Genomic DNA, 20,652 nt, shown 5'->3' on the forward strand with positions numbered 1-20,652 from the left:
CCTACCTTCTAATTTCAGGCTCTGCCTCTCTAGCAGTCTGTAAAATCAAATAATTCACTAATATTTCACAAATACAATGTCTTAAGTCTGTTTACATAAGCAAAAAAAATCATCTGTGTATAAATTATGAATGTTGTATTGCACCAAGAAAATTTAAACACTAATTCAAAAACTCATTTGGGGGGCTTCCCTGGTGGCACAGTGGTTAAGAATCCGCCTGCCAATGCAGTGGACACGGATTCGATCCCTGGTCCGGGAAGATCTCACATGCCACAGAGCAACTAAGCCCGTGCACCACAACTACTGAGCCTGCGTGCCACAACTAGTGAAGCCCATGCACGTAGAGTCCATGCTCCCCACCAAGAGAAGCCACCGCAATGAGAAGCCCGCACACCGCAACGAAGAGTACCCCCCGGTCGCCGCAACTAGAGAAAGCCCCTGCACAGCAATGAAGACCCAACGCAGCCACAAATAAATAAATAATTTATTTTTTTAAAAAAATCATTTGGTTTCCATTACTAGAAAACTGAACATGATAGCAGTATCAAAAACTAAGGATTTAACTAAAGAACACTTTTCATAATGAACAGCTTTTCTAATTATTTTAGCTTTTCTATTTCTTTGGGAAAACAATTTAATTAAATCTTGAATACAACGTTTTATTGACTAACATTAAAGTCTGACAGTAATCATAATAGTTGTCTCATACTTTTTGACCTGAACCAAATTGCACAATGCTCCAACGTTAGATACACATAGCAAAATATACATAAAGAGGTGTTAAACCTAGTTTTACTTATCTGAGAACCAGGGTTTAGAATTGGAAAAACCATATCTAAATCTACAAGTCTCCATTAAAAAGAGAGAAATAGAACAGAAAAGCCTTAGTAACTAAACTCTGTCTGGGATAAAACTCGATAAGGCACAAAGAAAAGCTCCATCCAGGAAAGGGTTCCTAGGTGCCAGCATCTTAATTATGAAAGAATTTAAAAGGAAAGGCCAATGCAGACTCACGCTGATCCAAAACAGATAGCATTAAACAACAGAGCTAATCCTTAACTTTTTGACATGAATAAATGCCTAACGAGAGTACCCACTCTACTCATATAAATGACTGCCAATAAGGTGGTGCTTTGTGCTGAGTGGAAAAGGTTTGAAGGGAAGGGGTGTCAGCTTTAAAACAGTTCCTAAAATAGTTGCTTAAAAAGATAAAGAAAAAGAGAACTTACAAAGGCCTTGAGTCACGCTTGGTTCCAGGAAAAGCATACTTTGGCTCTATGTGAAAGCAAAAACCAGTCATTGTAAAATACAGATACCCAGATTTTGTCAGCAAAAGGAAGAGTATTGTCCGTTATTTCCCACAAAGGCAGCAAAGCCTTTAACTTGGATTCCTATTTTTTCTTGGCAGGTAGATATTCTGCAAAAGCAACAAAGCAAACTAAATATAAAACTCTTCTGAAATTCAACCCCGCAGTCAAAATGCCAAATTCACAAACTCATCAAAGGTCACAGAGGAACAAATTTCCTGTTTTTTTACTTAAACTCATTACCTTCCTCCTGAGCTAACCAATACAGAATTTCCTTCTTCTTGTTTTGAGGCTGATAAAATGAGCACAGCATACTTACAACATACTAGGAACAATAGGCAGTTACCCAGAATCACAGAATCAAGGAATAAAATTTGATATCATTTTCTAAAACCCAGTTGCACATAATCCATGTCTATTATTTCTCCATTTGAGAAGAGTGAATTGTTCTATTAACAATTTTTAAAAACTTTATTTCGAGGTTGTTTTACAAAAAGACTAAAAGAAAATGTAATGCTTTATAAACATTTATCAAAAATCCATTACTTTTAATTATTAGAACTATGTTCCTTGTCCTAAACACCTTATAGTCTAGGAAAGATGAGGAAAAGGTAAACAATGATCACTATATTGTAAACATTTATGTATTTCCCATCTCTTTCTAAAATGTATTTAAAGTTGCTTTCCACAAAGAATATTTAAGTGTTTACAAATAACTGTAGTTTAATGAAGAAATGTGTGTAAATTCAATAAAAGAGCTACTAAGAATAAAATTTGAATGGAGCAATAGTTCTTGACCAAGCTGATGATTAATCGTGAAATGTGCTACAAGTACTGTAATTTGTAAACTAATAACAGTAAAAATGACCTAAGTTTGTGTACAATTTATACACACAACATATACTATATGTGTATTAGTACTGCTAATCCTATCCTTTTACCAACATTCTACCAATGAGAGAAAAAGGAAGAGTTACAACTATTTCTCAAAGATATTATTAATATTGATGGATACACATTGCATATGTGAATATCATCCTTCAGGTATGTTGCATGGTTTTACATAGTCCTCATCCTATTAAAATATGGCTGTCTCTCTTACCACTCTAATAAAAAATGTTCCTATTAAACATACATGGCTTCAAACTACTAAATTGATTTTCAATCCCCTTTTAAGTCAATACTCATTCTGTATGGCTTCTCTGGTTTTAAAAAATGAGGGCCACCCTCTTTTCTTGAAACTTTCCCTCCTTATCTTCTGAATCAGATTTTAAGTAGGCTGAAGAAAGATAGAGTTTATAAATGGGGGAGAGAAGAAAACATGTATTGAATGCCCAGTCTGTGTCCAGATACTGTGCTAGACTATTTGCATGCATTATATATGTAATTTCGCTAAAAATATAAACTATTATTAATTGCTATTTTACCAATGAGGAAGCTGAAGTACAGAGAAGTTGTGAAACATCCAACACCTCACAGCTAATAAGTGACTGGACCAGAATTTAAACATAGGTAAATCCAACTACAATATCCAAGCTGCTTCTACTAAACCATAACAAGTTTAATTTTAGACATTTCTAGAAGAAAATGAAGAATAATCATCTTGTAACTCTGGAGTGGAAAAAGCTTAAAGCTAGATAAAGACCATACAAAAAAAAGAATGACAGAATAAACAATATAAAAAAATTTTAATGTCTGTAAGGCAAAGAGCAAAGTCATAAAGTCAAAAGATAAAGAGGAAAGTGGAACAAAAAGTCTCTGTAATATTTATAATAGACAATGAGGTAATGTTTCTAAAATACAAACAGCTTTTACAAATTGATAAGAATAAATGTAAACATCTCAAGGGGAAAATTGGGATTAAAGGTCATGATAAGGCAAATCACAAAAGAATAAATACAATGACCAAAAAAAGTGAAAAAAATAATGCCTAATCATCAAATAATTGAAAAAATTTAAAAATATATGACTTTATTATCAAAAGGCAAAGATTAATAATGTGAAAGTGTGTGGGGAAATAGACATCCACTGCACAACTGATAGGAGTATAATTTTATACAACATTTCTAAAGGGCAACCTGACAAGATATCAAAATTTTGAATGTGTAATCATTTTAATCCAGCAAGTCCACTTCTAGAAACTTACCCTTTAAAACAGTGTGCAAAGGTGTATATATGAGTCTTTTCATTGCATTAGTGTTGATAATTGCAGAAAATAAGGAAATCAATTATTTGCCAATCAATAGCAGACTGAATTATATAGCACATCAATAAAATGGACTACAATGCAGTCATTAAAAAGCTTGATAAACAGAAATGTAAAATGATGCAGCTGCTGTGGAAAAGTCTGTCAGTTGCTCAAAAAGTTAAACAGAGAACTATCAGATGATCCAGTAATTCTACTCCTAGGTATATACTCAGGAGAAGTGAAAACTTATGTCCATACAAAAACCTTTTCATGAATATTCATAGAATTATTTATAACAGCCATAAAGTGGAAACAACCCAAATGTTCCATCAGCTATGAACAGATAAAATATGGTATATCCATACAGTGCCGTATTATTCAGCCATAAAAAGAAATGAAGTAGTGTTTCTTGCTTCAACATGGCATAATCTCAAAAACATGCTAAGTGAAAGAAGCCAGACACAGAAGGTCACACACTGTATGTTTCCATTTATATTAAATGCCTAGAATAGGCAAATTCATAGAAACAGAAAGTAGATTGGTAGTTGCCAGCAAATGAAGGAATGGGCAAACTGGAACTGCTAATAGGTATGAGATTTCTTTGAGGTTGATGGAAATGTTCTGGAATTAGATAGTAGTGGTGGTTCACAACACAGTGAAAACACTAAAACCACTGAAGGGTACACTTTCAAACGGCGAATTTTGTGTTATGTGATATACATCTCAATTTTTTTTAAGCCATAAATTTTTTAAAGCATGAAGCATATCCAGTGATAGAAAAAACGCCAATAATATGTTGTTAAATCAAAAAGCAAGTTTAAAAAACAGTGCATATAGTATGATTCTATTTATGTATATTTATGTGGTTATATAAGTTCATCTTGCCCAGAAACAGATAATGGTACAATATATATAGTACACACTACTAACAGTCTTGATCTCCATGAGATAGGATAACCAGAAAATTATGCTCTTTAGCATCATTTTTTTTTACACAAAGAGCACGTAATTATTTCCAAAAGCAGACATGAAAAAATATTACCATCTGCAAAGAAAAGGAGAATATGAGAAAAAATACACATAATAGACTGAAACCAGGAGACAATACAGCAAAGATTATTAACCTGAGGTCCATAAACCTCAAAGAATCTGTAAACTTGTAAAGGAAAAAAATTATATCCCTAGTTTCACTAACCTCTGATTACAATTTAGTACCTCTTTCAATTAGACCTAGACAACCTACCATAATAATATTAGCAGCACCTGTGGTTTTTGTCACTAACAAGTTGTATTTCACATCACATTACAGTTGTTACAGATACCTCAAAATATTATCTACATATATATTACTTTAAAATTATGGTAGTTATTATAGACTCACTGCTAGATCTTGTTCTTTAAGTGCATTAATAAAAGGGTATATATATTAATCTTCACAAATTGTTTTTATGTATTTCAACATAACACGTTCCTTTTTAATCTTATTTATTTCATTCACTAAAAATCATTATTCCAAAAAGGCTCCACAGTCTTCTCCAGACTGCCAAAGAGTCCATACAGCCAAACATCCACCCATATCCAAACATAACACCCATGCATTAGAGGGAGGAAGGGAAAACCAATCCTGAGGGTATGCAGGCATAAAGTAAGTAGGGCCTAAATTCAGGCAAAAATAGAAATAATTCCAATTTTAATCAATTTGTCTAATACAAAATTCATAATTTTCTTCCCCAAATTGTATCCTCCTTCTGATTTTTCAGTTATCTTTGACTTCCTCCTTCATAGTCAACCACTGATGTCACTTAAAAGCTTTCTTTTCTACTCCAATTGACACATCTCTCTCCTGACTTACCACTTCATATTTTAATTTTAATTCTTTAAAAAAGAGCCTCCCTCCTCCCACACTGATCTCCACAACTGATTCTGCATACCTCAACCAGATTAATCTCCTTAAATAATTATTTCCAAACTGCCACCAGGCTCTCAAAATCACTCAATGCTCCCAAAGTCTTTAATAGTAGTATTGATAATTACTTGATTCTAGAGCCATATCTGCAATAACTATTAATCAAAACAATTATACAGCCATGTCCTATAAAATATCATCTAAATGATATTATGACATAAAATTCAGGTATTACTAAGAGAACCCCAATTTATAGATGTAAAAAAAACACGTGGTGCTCTAGAATTAAACCTAGGATAAGACTTAAATTCCTCATTCAAACCCCTCCATAATAATCATGCTCCAATTTGCCCTATCACCTCCTTGGTCCCACTGAAGCTCTGGAAGTTAACCAGATATTAACTCAATGTCCCTCTTCTCCTTGAATCTGGACTCATACCTTTTATTTTTCTTTTTAAAACATCTTTATTGGGGTATAATTGCTTTACAATGGTGTGTTAGTTTCTGCTTTATAACAAAGTGAATCAGCTATACATATACATACATCCCCATATCTCCTCCCTCTTACGTCTCCCTCCCATTCTCCCTATCCCACCCCTCTAGGTGGTCACAAAGCACTGAGCTGATCTCCCTGTGCTATGCAGCTGCTTCCCACTAGCTATCTATTTTACATTTGCTAGTGTATATATGTCCATGCCACTCTCTCACTTCGTCCCAGCTTTCCCTTCCCCCTCCCCGTGTCCTCAAGTCCATTCTCTACATCGGTGTCTTTATTCCTGTCCTGCCCCTAGGTTCATCAGAAGCTTTTTTTTTTTTTTCAGATTCCACATATATGTGTTAGCATACGGTGTTTTTCTCTTTCTGACTTACTTCACTCAGTATGGCAGACTCTAGGTCCATCCACCTCACTACAAATAACTCAATTTCATTTCTTTTTATGGCTGAGTAACATTCCATTGCATATATGTGCCACATCTTCTTTATCCATTCATCTGTCAATGGACACTTAGGTTGCTTCCATGTCCTGGCTACTGTAAGTAGAGCTGCAATGAACATTGTGGTACATGACTCTTTTTGAATTATGGTTTTCTCAGGGTATATGCCCAGTAGTAGGATTGGTGGGTCGTATGGTAGTTCCATTTTTAGTTTTTTAAGGAACCTCCATACTGTTCCCTATAGTGGCTGTATCAATTTACATTCCCACCAAAGGTGCCAGAGGGTTCCCTTTTCTCCACACCCTCTCCAGCATTTGTTTGTAGATTTTTGATGATGGCCATTCTCACTGGTGTCAGGTGATACCTCACTGTAGTTTTGATTTGCATTTCTCTAATGATTAGTGATGTTGAGCATCCTTTCATGTGTTTGGCGGCAATCGGTATATCTTCTTTGGGGAAATGTCTATTTAGGTCTTCTGCTCATTTTTTTTTTTTAAGCATCCTTACTGGAGTACAACTGCTTCACAATGGTGTGTAACTTTCTGCTTTATAACAAAGTGAATCAGCTATACATATACATATATCCCCGTATCTCCTCACTCTTGCATCTCCCTCCCACCCTCCCTATCCCACCCCTCTAGGTGGTCACAAAGCACCGAGCTGATCTCCCTGTGCTATGCGGCTGCTTCCCACTAGCTATCTATTTTACATTTGGTAGTGTATATATGTCCATGCCACTCTCTCACTTCCTCCCAGCTTACCCTTCCCTCTCCCCGTGTCCTCAAGTCCATTCTCTACATCTGCGTCTTTATTCCTGTCCTTTCTGCCCATTTTGGATTGGGTTGTTTGTTTCTTTGATATTGAGATACATGAGCTGCTTGTACATTTTAGAGATTAATCCTTTGTCAGTTGCTTCAGTTGCAAATATTTTCTCCCATTCTGAGGGTTGTCTTTTCGTCTTGTTTACGGTTTCCTTTGTTGTGCAAAAGTTTTTAAGTTTCATTAGGTCCCATTTGTTTATTTTTGTTTGTATTTCCATTTCTCTAGGAGGTGGGTCAAAAAGGATCTTGCTGTGACTTATGTCATAGAGTGTTCTGCCTATGTTTTCCTCTAAGAGTTCTATAGTATCTGGCCTTACATTTAGGTCTTTAATCCATTTTGAGTTTATTCTTGTGTATGGTATTAGGGAGTGTTCTAATTTCATTCTTTTACATGTAGCTGTCCAGTTTTCCCAGCACCACTTATTGAAGAGGCTGTCTTTTCTCCATTGTATATTCTTGCCTCCTTTATCAAAAATGTGACCATATGTGCATGGGTTTATCTCTGGCCTTTCTATCCTTTTCCATTGATCTATATTTCTGTTTTTGTGCCAGTACCATACTGTCTTGATTACTGTAGTTTTGTAGTACAGTCTGAAGCCCAGGAGCCTGATTCCTCCAACTCCGTTTTTCTTTCTCAAGATTGCTTTGGCTATTCAGGATCTTTTGTGTTTCCATACAAATTGTGAAATTTTTTGTTCTAGTTCTGTGAAAAATGCCATTGGTAGTTTGACAGGGATTGCACTGAATCTGTAGATTGCTTTGGGTAGTAGAGTCATTTTCACAATGTTGATTCTTCCAATCCAAGAACATGGTATATCTCTCCATCTGTTCATATCACCTTTAATTTCTTTCATCAGTGTCTTATAGTTTTCTGCATACACACGCGTCTTTTGTCTCTCTAGGTAGGTTTATTCGTAGGTATTTTATTCTTTTTGTTGCAACAGTAAATGGGAGTGTTTCCTTAATTTCTCTTTCAGATTTTTCATCATTAGTGTATAGGAATGCAAGAGATTTCTGTGCATTAATTTTGTATCCTGCAACTTTACAAATTCATTGATTAGCTCTAGTAGTTTTCTGATAGCATGTTTAGGATTCTCTATGTATAGTACCAAGTCATCTGCAAACAGTGACAGCTTCACTTCTTCTTTTCCGATTTGGATTCCTTTTATTTCTTTTTCCTCTCTGACTGCTGTGGCCGAAACTTCCAAAACTGTGTTGAATAATAGTGGTGAGAGTGGACAACCTTATCTTGTTCCTGATCTTAGAGGAAATGGTTTCAGTTTTTCACCACTGAGAACCATGTGGGCTTTGGGTTTGTCATATATGGCCTTTATTATGTTGAGGTAAGTTCCCTCTATGCCTACTTTCTGGAGGGCTTTTATCATAAATGGGTGTTGAATTTTGTCAAAAGCTTTTTCTGTGTCTATTGAGATGATCATATGGTTTTTCTCCTTCAATTTGTTATTATGGTGTATCACGACTGATTTGCATATATTGAAGAATCCTTGCATTCCTGGGATAAACCCCACTTGATCATGGTGTATGATCCTTTTAATGTGCTACTGGATTCTGTTTGCTAGTATTTTGTTGAGGATTTTTGCATCTATGTTCATCAGTGATATTGGCCTGTAGTTTTCTTTGTGACATCTTTGTCTGGTTTTGGTATCAGGGTGATGGTGGCCTCGTAGAATGAGTTGGGGAGTGTTCCTCCCTCTACTATATTTTGGAAGAGTTTGAGAAGGATAGGTGTTAGCTCTTCTCTAAAAGTTTGATAGAATTTGCCTGTGAAGCCATCTGGTCCTGGCTTTTTGTTTGTTGGAAGATTTTTAACCACAGTCTCAATTTCAGTGCTTGTGATTGGTCTGTTTATATTTTCTATTTCTTCCTGGTTCAGTCTCGGAAGGTTGTGCTTTTCTAAGAATTTGTCCATTTCTTCCAGGTTGTCCATTTTATTGGCATATAATTGCTTGTAGTAATCTCTCATGATCCTTTGTATTTCTGCAGCATCAGTTGTTACTTCTCCTTTTTCATTTCTAATTCTATTGATTTGGACTCATACCTTTCTGCTACTACATTTTTGCTGATGTAATTTCTACCATCTGCAATGTCATTTGATTCATTCATTCATTTAATAAACAGTTACTAAGCCCTTAAAATATACTAAACATTTAGTACATCTCTGCCCTTAAAAATCTCAGTCTAACGAGAAAGTAGAGACATAAACCAGGTAAACACAATACAGTCTGGTAAATGTCATAAAAGGGGAATGCACAGGATGCTAGGAGAGCACAGAGAAAAAGCATAAAGCAAAGACTGGAAGTGTGAGGCAAGGTTTCCTCGAGTAGGGAGCATCTAAGGTGAGTTATTAAGAAAGTCAGTGAGGTCGTAAAGTATAAGGTATTGTAGGCATGTATAAAGCACAAACTAGGCTATATATAAGTCACTCAGTTGGCTAGGCTAGAGAGTATGTTTGAAGGAGGAGGAGTAATAAATGATAAAACTGGAAAGGTACAAGAAGCCAATAACATGATGGACCTTACATATAATGCTATGAAAGCTCCATTTTATTCTAAAAGCAATAAGCAGCAGCAGGATACACTGGTAAGTATACAAGTTGAGGAATTCCCATGACCTAAATCTGAATTCAATCTCTTGTGTCATTTACTTGCTATGTGACTTTCATCAAATTTGCCTCTCTAAGCTTCAGTTTCCTCAACTATAAAATAGGAATTAAAAATATCAATTTTGCCAGGATTCTAACAAGAAGTTAATTCATGTAAATCTCCTAGCACAGGGGTCAGCAAACTATAGCTTGGTTTGCCAGCAATGAATGGTTTTACGTTTTTAAAGGATTGTTTATTTAACAAACAACAACAACAACGATATAGAACAGAGATCTTATATGACCCACAAAGCCAAAACATTTACTATACGGCCCTTTACATAAAAATCTTACCAACTCCTACCTTTAAGCACATAATAGGCAACCAAACAACAGTAACATTATTAAGGATTTTAAGTAGGGAATTTAAGCAATATCGAAAGAATTTTAAAAGGATTTCTCTGGTGACAATGCCTACAAAGAAACAGAAGTTAAAGCAGCAACAATGGATGTTGGGAAACAAGCAAGGAGAACGCTGCAGTAATCTATTAACTTTTCCTTTCCTCCTCCTAACTATACAGGTGAGATCAACTTCCACCTCCTCTCTTTATCCCTGTAGGCTACAACTCCGTATGTTCTCTGCTATATGGTACAGCACTTAATGTTCTTTGTCACTTAGCATATTCTGCCTTTACTTGCTTGCTATTTATCCAGGCTTAAATCCCCTATAAGTGTAAGTAGTGTAAGGGTAAATATTCTGGAGTCAAACAAATCTTGTTTTAAATATTAGTTTTATCAATATTTAAGATTTGTTATTTAACTCGTATGGTTCCTAACAATAAGAAACAGTAACAGCTAACATATATTGAGTTTTTTAGTTTTGTTTTGCTTTTTTACTTCAGATGTGCCACATACTGTTCTAAGCACTTTACAAGCATTACTTCATTTAACCCTCCCAACAACCCTGTAGGATTAGGATTATTAATTACTATCTCCCTATTACAGATGAGGAAACTGAAGCATGGAGAAGTTAAATGAGTTTCCCAAGAGCTAGAAAGTGAAGGATCAAAGACTCACATTCTTAACCAGCTAGAGAATGAGAATCATACTGTCTAATTCACAGGACTTTTCTGAACACTAATTTAGATTACATATTTAAAAGGGAAGGTGATGGCTTTCACAGTCCTTAGTACTCAGTAGTCTGATAAATATTAGTTCCACTTCCCGGTATAAAAGACTATATTCTGAACTTCTTTTTATTCCCCAGAACCCTGAATTTAACAGTTTATAGCCAGTAGAAGCTTAATAAATATTTATTAATAGGTTAGATATACTTTCGGTGATTCAAATTCTTATTATTTCAAGGTTATCATTCTGTACATAACTCACAATATATTATTTCATGAATTTATATGTAGATTTTGCAGCAGATTGCACTACATATGAACCTATAGCAGAACATACCTTGTCAGTTTTTTGGTTTTGTTTAAATATAAACATTATGATCAAAGAGCTATAGATATATATGTAAAGATCCCAGCAAAGTCTGTGTATAGAAAGACATTAAGGTTGGTATATCCTAAATTTAGTTCTATTCTCTTATCAGTATTTGTAACTGGTATTATATAACTGAACTATTTTACTCATTTAGGGAATCTAAGTAATTTGGGGAGAGAAAAATAAAAAGTTTCTAAACTGTAAGATTACAGAGAGAGGTTCTCTCTGCAAAAGATGACTATTAAGAAAGATAAAGTATTGTAACTTCTATTTTGTGTCACCAATTTCTATTGTTAATAAAGGAAAACAATATGAAAGACCACAATTACCAGACGTCTGTCTATTCAGCATGAATGAGTCTCTCATACAGCAAAGTGAACTACTTATTTCTTCAAAAAATTAGAAATAAATTTTTACCTATAATGAGATTTTAAAGTAGACTGAAAAAAAATTAATGAAAAGTAATAATCCTGCTACAAAATAGGATACAAAACAAAAATTCTGTTACTACTTGTCAATTTTTGCCTTGTGAACAGAAAGATTCTTGGCTAAACCCAAAGTTATTTGATTTCTGAGACATAGCATGAAACACAGAAATACATTTTTAACATTACCTAATCATGGGGCTTCCCTGGTGGCGCAGTGGTTAAGAATCCGCCTGCCAATGCAGGGGACATGGGTTCAAGCCCTGGTCCGGGAAGATCCCACATGCCGCAACTAAGCCTGTGCGCCACAACTACTGAGCCTGCACTCTAGAGCCCGTGAGCCGCAACTACCGAAGCCCGCACACCTAGAGCCCGTGCTCCCCAACAAGACAAGCCACCGCAATGAGAAGCCCGCGCACCGCAACGAAGAGTAGCCCCTACTCACCACAACTAGAGAAAGCCCACGCACAGCAACAAAGACCCAACTCTGCCAAAAATAAATAAATGATTAATTTTTTAAAAATTACCTAATCAAAATGCAGCTGCATGCAATTGTGTAATTAAAATTTCAAAAAGTAAACGAAGGATAATCACCACATCAAGTGCATCATAACCTTACCTTGCAGAGCAAAATTACCTAAGAAATCTATTAAACTTTTTAGAAAACTATGCAGAAAACTTACAAAAGTAAAACCATTGATGCTGAAATGTTTTGGGAAAAAGGTCAGGTGACAGCCAGGTTCAAAGTAAACATGGAATTCTTCATTAACCATACACTTTTTATCACAAAGGTTTGTTCCCTTCTTTTTAACTCTATGTTTAGTACTTCATTTATGATTTAGTTTCTCTCTGCTTCCTGTGTCCCCCTCCAACCTAGCTATCAAACTAAAAGAAAAAAAAATTCTCCACACTGTTTTTAATTAATGTTTTTCAAAAGAAACAATATTCTCCACTGATCAAAAAACCCGAATTATTCAGAAAGTCTTCAGTAAAGGATTAAGGGCCCTCCAAATGTGTATAGGGATTAATGGGAAGACAATTAGAGATCATGAAAGGGGTAGGGAAGAGAGAAAAGAAGGGAGAGGGAAAAAGGGGGGGGGGAAAGCTAGCCCCTCTTTCCCAAACAAGCATCATTAACTGCCACGTATCATTGGACTTAGCATCTTCACTTTTCTAATTCATATTTCATACTTCCCTCAAAACTCAGCCTTAACACCCCTTCATGATAAAAGCACTCAACAAACTAGGAACAGAAGGGAACTTCCTCAACCTGATAAACAGCATCTGTGAAAACCCCATTAGCTAATATCATAGTTAATAGTTTAAGACTGAATGCTTCCCCCCCCAAGATCAGGAATAAGACAAGAATATCTGGTCTTGACACTGCTTTTCAACAATGTTTAGCCAGGGCAATTAGGCAAGAAAATGAAATAAAATGCATCCAGATTGGAAAAGAAGAAAAACTATACTTATTTACAGGTGACATGATCCTTGTTATACAGAAAACCAGATGGAATTCATTTAAAAAACTATTAGAACTGATAAACAAGTTCAGCAAGGTTGCAGAATACAAGATCAATACACGAAAGTCAGTTGTATTTTTTCATACTTGCAATGAGCAGCCCAAAAATGAAATTAAGAAAACAGTTCTATTTACAACAGCATCTAAAAGAATAAAATATTTAAGAGTAAATGCAACAAAAAAAGTGTAAAACTTTGAAGACTATAAAACACTGTCAAAAGAAATTAAAAATCTAAATATATGGGAAGATCCCACGTTCATAAATAGGAAGACTCATTTAATATTGTCAAGATGGCGACACTCCCCAAATTATCTACAGACTTAACACAATTCCTATCAAAATTCTAGCTGGCTTCTTTGCAGAAATTGATAAGCTAATCCTAAAATTCATATGGAAATACAAGTAGATCAGTGACTGCCTAGAATTAGGGGTATGGGAGAATGAGGGATAACTCAAAAGAATACAGGATTTATATTTCAGGTGACTAAAATGTTCTATAAATTTTGGTGAAGGCTGCACAAATGTGAATATACTAAACACTACTGAGATATTTTTTAAATGGGCTACTTCTATGATAAGTGAATTATATCTCAAAAAAGCTGTTACCAAAACAAATCTCTCAACTTTGAGTAGTCCCTGGCCCACCCACCATTCCACTTTACGTTACTCCATCTCAGAATGTCTGTAAACAGTTTATATTGTAGTGACTCGCACTTGTTCATTTATTGTTTTGAAATAACTAAATTATATGCTTTATTTTCCTTATTCATAAGCTATAAGCTTCACAAGGGTCTCTTCTACTTCTTTCTTTTTAGAACGAAGTATAATAATGGGTACAGAAGAGGCTCTTAAATAGGGTTTTTAATTTTCAAAATGCAAAACATTAGAAATACTTAACATGGAGAAGTTAGCCAGACTACTCAAAAATCTTCCTTTTGGGGAATACAGACATATATAAAACTCCCCAGATTCCTAACCAAACTGTTCAGAATAAAGACAAATAAAAGTATACCCAGAGCTGAGGTCTCACATTACAATAATCCTAGGCAGTAAAAGAGTAAGTTGCAATTCAATTAAAATTAAAGTCCAGAAATAAAATTAATGTATTACGGTTCAGTATTAGTGCAGGTGGTCAAAGAAAGTTGTAGTATTTTCATCATGAAACACGAACACAAGTTAATAATTGAGCCTTTGTTGTTTACTTGATGATTTTATTGTTCTTTCTGGGTTAAGCCTCACAAATATTAATTACAATGACTTTAGAATTACAAAAAACAGCAACAGAAAACACTAAAACACAGTAAGGTCCATCTAAATGGTATTTTAAAATAATAATAATAATAATGCTCTATCCCAACAGAAAAAAGAAAATTTAAAAATACGTTTCCCATGAAACTATACCTCAGAAACTGAAATTCAAAGTCAACTGATTTCAAAGTACAAAGAGAAATAACTCAAACAGCCAGAACCCAGTAGACCACAACGACAATCAATAACTGGATAGCAAAGGAGAGACCCACTAAAGGTTATAAAATCCAATTGTATTGGTCTTTGTAAAATCTGTATCTTTAAATAGCTGCTGACGTTTACCTGTCATTCAAACCCACCTTGGAAGAAAAGTCCTTCTTCTCCTCCTCCTGTGGCTCTTACTCCTTCCCTTCTCTTCCCACTACTCCCCACCGCTTCACACAATTTTACGCTTTGAAGATGGAAAGCAATTTTTAGTATTATAATTTACCTTTCGGACATAATTTCACAAATATATGCTACCACCTAAAATAACATCATGAAATGCCCCAAGCTGTCCACCACCCAGGGACTACATTCCCATCCCCCTTGCATTCAAATAAGGCTCTGTGACAAATTATCACCAATGAAATGTGGGCAGATGTTTGTCTTTGGGGGTTCTTAAGAAATGTCCTGTGGGTAATAGGCAGGGCTCCAAGGCTCCAGGGAATGGTGGAGACATAAGATGTAAGGCGTCTGGGTTCCTCAATTACCACATGGAGGTAAGCCACAAGCCTGCTAACAAGGAGCACCTGCACTGGACTGTTATGTGAGCAAAACACAAACTTACATGTGTTAAGCCACTGAAATTTTGGAGTATATTTATTACCCTAATTAGCATTACCCAAAGTAAAACATGCATAAATCTTAAGTATTTCAATTCCCCCTAATTAAAGACATTTATAAGGGATATTTTGGAAAGACTGTTTAAAAGGCCACTTAAGTAACATTAAATTTTAAAACCTAAACAATTTTCCACCTTGATTTTACTGTAATTACTTTAAAATGATAGCAAGAGGAGTCCACTGTTAGTAATAAATTTCACTGTTCACATATCTTAACATATTATTTCAGTAACACCTGTTTTCATGATTATTACAGAAAAATGTCTTCCTCAATTCTCCCAATTTAAAAAAAATTACAAAGTGTTCTAAAATACCATAATTCATAATGTCTAAGGAAAATTACCAAATACCTAGTTAAGGGCAAAATTCATTTCCATTTTATTGTTTTTAAAGTATTAAAAATTATCACATAGTTTTTAAGTTAAGAATTCTTCCTTTCAATATAACCATATGGCAGATAATTCTGTTCACTGTAAATGTACATACACCCATAACACATATACTTTAACAAAACCATGACATTTTGCATTCTAATAAAGTTCTCCCTCCTATCCTTCACAAAAATACTTCAAAAATGTGTTGAAATTTTAGTGCTTTACTAGGTTTTTTTTTTTAAGCTTAACATTGCTGATATAAATAATAATGATATAAGGCCTAAGGAAACCTGGTTTAGTAAACAGAGACATTACAAACTTAAACCAATGAAACTACTCCCACATCATCTTCACCCTGCCGTCACCAAAAAAAAAAAAAAAAAGAGGAGAAAAAAGAGAAAAAGAAAAAGAAAAAAACGCTTTGTTTAACCTTTCTGTTGTCTTTAAACTCCATACCATTATTTTTTCCAGCACAATACAATTATAATTAAGTGAACAGCCCACTTACCACTCCACACAGAATAATAAAAATGGAAAATTACTGAAAGTTGATAGAAGATTTTTGCTTCCACTCAGGAAAATATTCCAAAAGTTTTTGTTTTGTTTTCTCCAGAATCAGTCAACATGAACTAAAACAATTACATAGCAATTCTGTGGCACTTATAGTTTGTGGATCTATATAAATAAACTCTAGGTCCTTGATCCTTTTTGATGTTTGATTGTATTGGAACATATATGTGCTATATATAGCTTAAACAATTTTTTCCAGGGCTACATAGCAAGAACTCACAAAAACAGTAATGAAACTGAAAGATGGCCTATTCAAAAATATGAAAACAAATCAAGTATGACTAGATAGTCTCTATAAACTGGTACACTAGGCTATTTTAATGACAGTCAGTTCAAGGAAAAAGACTTCTAAAATACATTTAACATTGTTTATATATACTTTATGCATATCAAAGGACTCAAATGTTCTGTTGTCTTGATTTTTAACTTAAGGTGACACAATATTTCTCTCAGTAATCCAGTAAGTATTTGTACTTATACATGTTTTTCAATGCCTACAGTCAGGGCTGCAAGAGGAAAAACTAGTATTTAACTAAGCATCTACTATGTGCCAAACATACGTTTTTTCAATTTATCCTCAGGACAACCTTACTATAAACGTCTTATCTCCTTGCTACCTATGAGAAAACAGACTTACAGACATTAGGTACCTTGCCTAAGGTAAAACAGCTAAGAAAAGTGGCACAGCCAGAGTTTTGAGGTCCCTAAAACAAGTCCTTTTTCCACTAAACAACATGTGTTATTTTTCCAGTAGTGTTCATAGAAAACAGCTCTCCACCCCTCCTGCTCTTCTGCTCACTTCCCAGTGAACAGCAGGAAACATTTCTTTGTGAGACCAGGTTCAGAAAGGAGCAATCTCTGACCCTTACACAGAGCATGGCCTGCAAGGATGGAATCTGTATGACGACTTCATCCATAGGGTTTTAGCTAGATGAGCTAACTAGATGCAAATAGAGGGTGGAGTAGATAAAGAGCAAATAATCATCCAAATACCATTTATATTTGGTTCGGAAATGCACTGTATGCCTACTGACAGCAGATTTACCTCTACAGTTGCGTTCTGCTTAAACTACTCTCAAAATAGCCTTCGAAGAGCACACACTTGGAGTAGACCATACAGGCTGCTTGATCTAGGTTTTGGATACTGTGAGGGAAAACTTGTTTTACATGACTATCTTGACTGACAACTAAGATAACTAGAGGCAATAACGTAGTACCTCCTAAAATATAGTACTGTGCTTCCCATGTGTACAAACGGCTCAGCTAAACTCCCTGAACACAATGCATCTAAACAGCCTAAGCTGAAGAGTCGGCTGTGCTAAGGAGGATGACAGCTCCAGTAACTTCCTCTTCCTCACAGACCTCCTCAACTAGGCGTGTACACCCCTTTCCCCCTAGGAGGCAGGATAAAACAATTTCAAATGCACGAAATCCATCCAATCCTACCAACACCATAGGGCAGGGAAGCCAGCTTCCATCTCTTCCCCCGCCCTTCCGAGAAAAATTTTATCTTAAAAAAAAAAATGCGTAAGTATCATCAACGAAAAAGTATTTGCAACGAAAAAAGAGCTGAAAATATGTACTCAGTCCCTCCACACAGCCTTAAGGAAAGGATGAAAAGAAGGGATCTCGACACCGCGTCTTCTCGAGATTTACTGCTTTGATTCACTTTCCCTCGGGTCCCACCGCCGGCCAGGGGGGAGAGCTTGCGGTCGGAACGCCAAAATATGCCTTCGCCTCTCCTCAGGAGACGCGGGGGCGGCCAAGGCGACGGCGATCGGTGCGTCCCGCCTCCGACCCTCACCTGCCCAGGCCCTCGGCAGCGCCCTGGGCCCGCGCGGGCCCGGCGCCCCGGGAGGCGTCCGGGGAGGCTGGCGGGAGGCAGGCCGGCGGGCGGGCGGACGCCGAGGCGCTTAGGCCGCGCTGCAGGCCGGCGCGCTTCCTGCCGCGGCCCCGGGAACGGCGGCGCGGCCCCGACCCACAGCTCCCGGACCCCACTGCTGTGTGTGTGCCGAACACACACTCACCCTCCCCGGCCCCCGCGGAGCAGCTCTCACCTGCGAGGCTCCGGAGCCTCGGCCACAAAGGGGGAGGGACACGCCACTCGGGGGTCCCGAACACACGGAACCCGCCCCCAGAGTCCCGGGCCTTGGGCGCGGACCACCCCCCTCCCAAACACACACACACACACGCACGCACGCACACCCCGGAACCTTCGCCGCTTCCGACAGAGACTCGGGTCATCCCCGCACCCGACACACACCCACTCGCTGTGGGTCCTCAGGCCGCCTCCCCGCCCGCCGAAGTCACAACTCGCACACCCCCAGGCACATCTGTCCCTCTCCCCACCTCATTTCCCCGGGGACGCGCTCCTCTTCCCAACACTCTCGATCCTACTCGGAGGCACAAAAACACTCTACCTCATTCTCTTCCTCTGGCCCAGAAGGAGCAACAGCAGCCATTTCCCCGCGGCAGGGGAAACACACACACAAACACGCGCGCGCGCGCGCGCACCAGGCCCCCACAGATGCTTCCCCTCCGGAGCCGCGACCGCAGACGCAAACACAAACACCCGCTGGCGGGCCTCGCTACCGCCCGCCCCGAAGGGAATCCGCGGCCGCGGCCGCGGCGGCGGCGGGCAGGGCCCGGATCCCGGCTCGCGGGTGGGCGGGCGGGCGCGCAGGGCGCCCGGGCCTGGGGTCGCCGAGGGCCTGCGCCCCCTCCTCACCTGCATTCAGCGCGCCGGGGTCCGGGCGGCGACGGCGGCGGCGGCGGCGGGGCGGCTGCTGCTGGTGCTGGTGCTGCGGCGGCGGGGGAGGCGGCGGCGGCGGTGGCGGCGGGGCTGAGGGCAGCAAAGACATGCAGGCAGCCCGCCGGGGGAAGAGGCACCGGCCGGAGGGGACGCGGGGCGGGCGGGCCGGGCCGGGCCGCCTGAGGAACGGCAGACGCGGCGGCGAGGAGGGCGGCTGAGAGGAGCGAGAAGGAGACGGATGGGGGGCTGGGAGGGGGCCGCGCCGCCGGGCTTCGGGGACGGTGACCCTGGGCGCGCAGGAGAGGCCCCGCGGCCGCGGCCGCCGACGCGAAGGGCTCTGCTGGAGGAAGCTGCGCCCCCGCAGCCGCCGGAGCCGCGGCTATTACTCGGAGAGCCGCACAGAGCCTGGCCTTGGCCTTGGCCTCCTGGCGCCGGGGCTGCCGCCGCTGCGGGGGTTGCTGCTGCGCCTGCTGCTGTTGGAGCCGAAGCTGCTGCACAGAGACGCCAGCTTTCGGTGCCTCTGCTCTCGCTCACACACGTTCACACCCCCGAGGGCCGGGGGAGAGGCGTCCGCGCGCTATCGGTATTGAGATTAATAACAAGGTGCAGAGAGTGCGAGAAGGAGGAGGGTTGATTGACGTGGAGGGGCTGGCGAGAGTCAGTCACTCCCGGGCGCGGAGGGGTGGGGTGAGGGGAAGGAGGCGGAGCTCCAGCGCCGCGCCTTGGCCCCACCCCCGGGGCGCCGCGTTGGGTCGTGGTGCGCGTGCGCGCGCGGCTGCCAGCTCTCTTACCCATTTTCTCCTTTACCCTTGCTGTTTCCTTACTCGCTGTTCTTGGCTTGAGTGACGAGCAGAGCCGGAGAGGCTGGTAGGTTATCAAAAAGCCACAACCGCAAAGCCATGGGGGGTGGCGGGAAGACACTGGTGATCCCGCCTGCCCCGGTGTTCGTGCCTGGACTTGGCGCTGTGTACTGCCCGCTCGCCGGAGGCGGCCTGACCGCGAAGCCCAGCGCTGGTCTGAGTGGCGAATGGGACGCCAGGTGAGGTGAAGGAAGTGACCTGAAGGAAGAAAATGTTTCCTGACACCTTCAGTGGTTTAATTTTTTTTTTTTTTTAACGTGTAACGTCTGTGAGTTGCATAGCGAGGGGTAAATAAAAGAGCCCGTGACGCTCTACGATAATCCCGTCCTGTTTATTTTCTGAGTCTCCCCTCTCACGGTAGAAATACATTTGTTTGGCCGTGCCAGTTACAGAATGAAAACGGCAAAATGTAAACTAGGAATAGTAATGTTTACTTGGCGAATGTGGCCTTGACATCTGAAGTTTATGGGGTTTTTGTTTTCGTGGGTCAGCTTCAGCTTTTACCACGAGCAGTCCAAAAACATTATACCAGCTCTAGAGGCAGAATACTGCTGTTGCAGTTTTGCATAATCTCTTTCCCAACGCATGCCCCGGGCTTGCGTACTTACCAGTGTTGGTCGAGGGTATATTCGCAGTGTTCAGGATTTCCCCCACCTCCCCACAGGGGTGTTGTTTAGCACACCAAGCACGTGGTGTTGGTTGCAGTTAATCTTAGGCCCTATTATTGAACGTAAAAGGCCTTCATCTCTTGGGGGGGAAA

General features: G+C 39.3%; 1 protein-coding gene across 4 annotated transcripts in view; it reads right to left on the reverse strand.

Annotated features, from left to right (window-relative positions):
• CNOT6L (CCR4-NOT transcription complex subunit 6 like) overlaps positions 1-19,982 on the reverse strand; it is a 114,140-nt gene extending 94,158 nt beyond the window's left edge. The window contains exon 1 of one of the 4 annotated variants that reach the window (XM_061192395.1): positions 19,824-19,982. Coding sequence is in view for 2 of the 4 variants with exons in the window: in XM_061192393.1 (XP_061048376.1) it covers positions 18,701-18,705 (5 nt within the window). In the remaining 2 variants the exon portion in view is untranslated. Of the gene's footprint in view, positions 1-18,629; positions 18,744-19,008; positions 19,562-19,823 lie in introns of those variants that run through there. The other 3 variants (XM_061192397.1, XM_061192393.1, XM_061192392.1) reach the window with 3 other exon arrangements.
• Positions 19,983-20,652: the final 670 nt, after the last annotated feature.

Source organism: Eubalaena glacialis, chromosome 5, assembly GCF_028564815.1.
Source record: "Eubalaena glacialis isolate mEubGla1 chromosome 5, mEubGla1.1.hap2.+ XY, whole genome shotgun sequence".
Classification (NCBI taxonomy): domain Eukaryota; kingdom Metazoa; phylum Chordata; class Mammalia; order Artiodactyla; family Balaenidae; genus Eubalaena; species Eubalaena glacialis.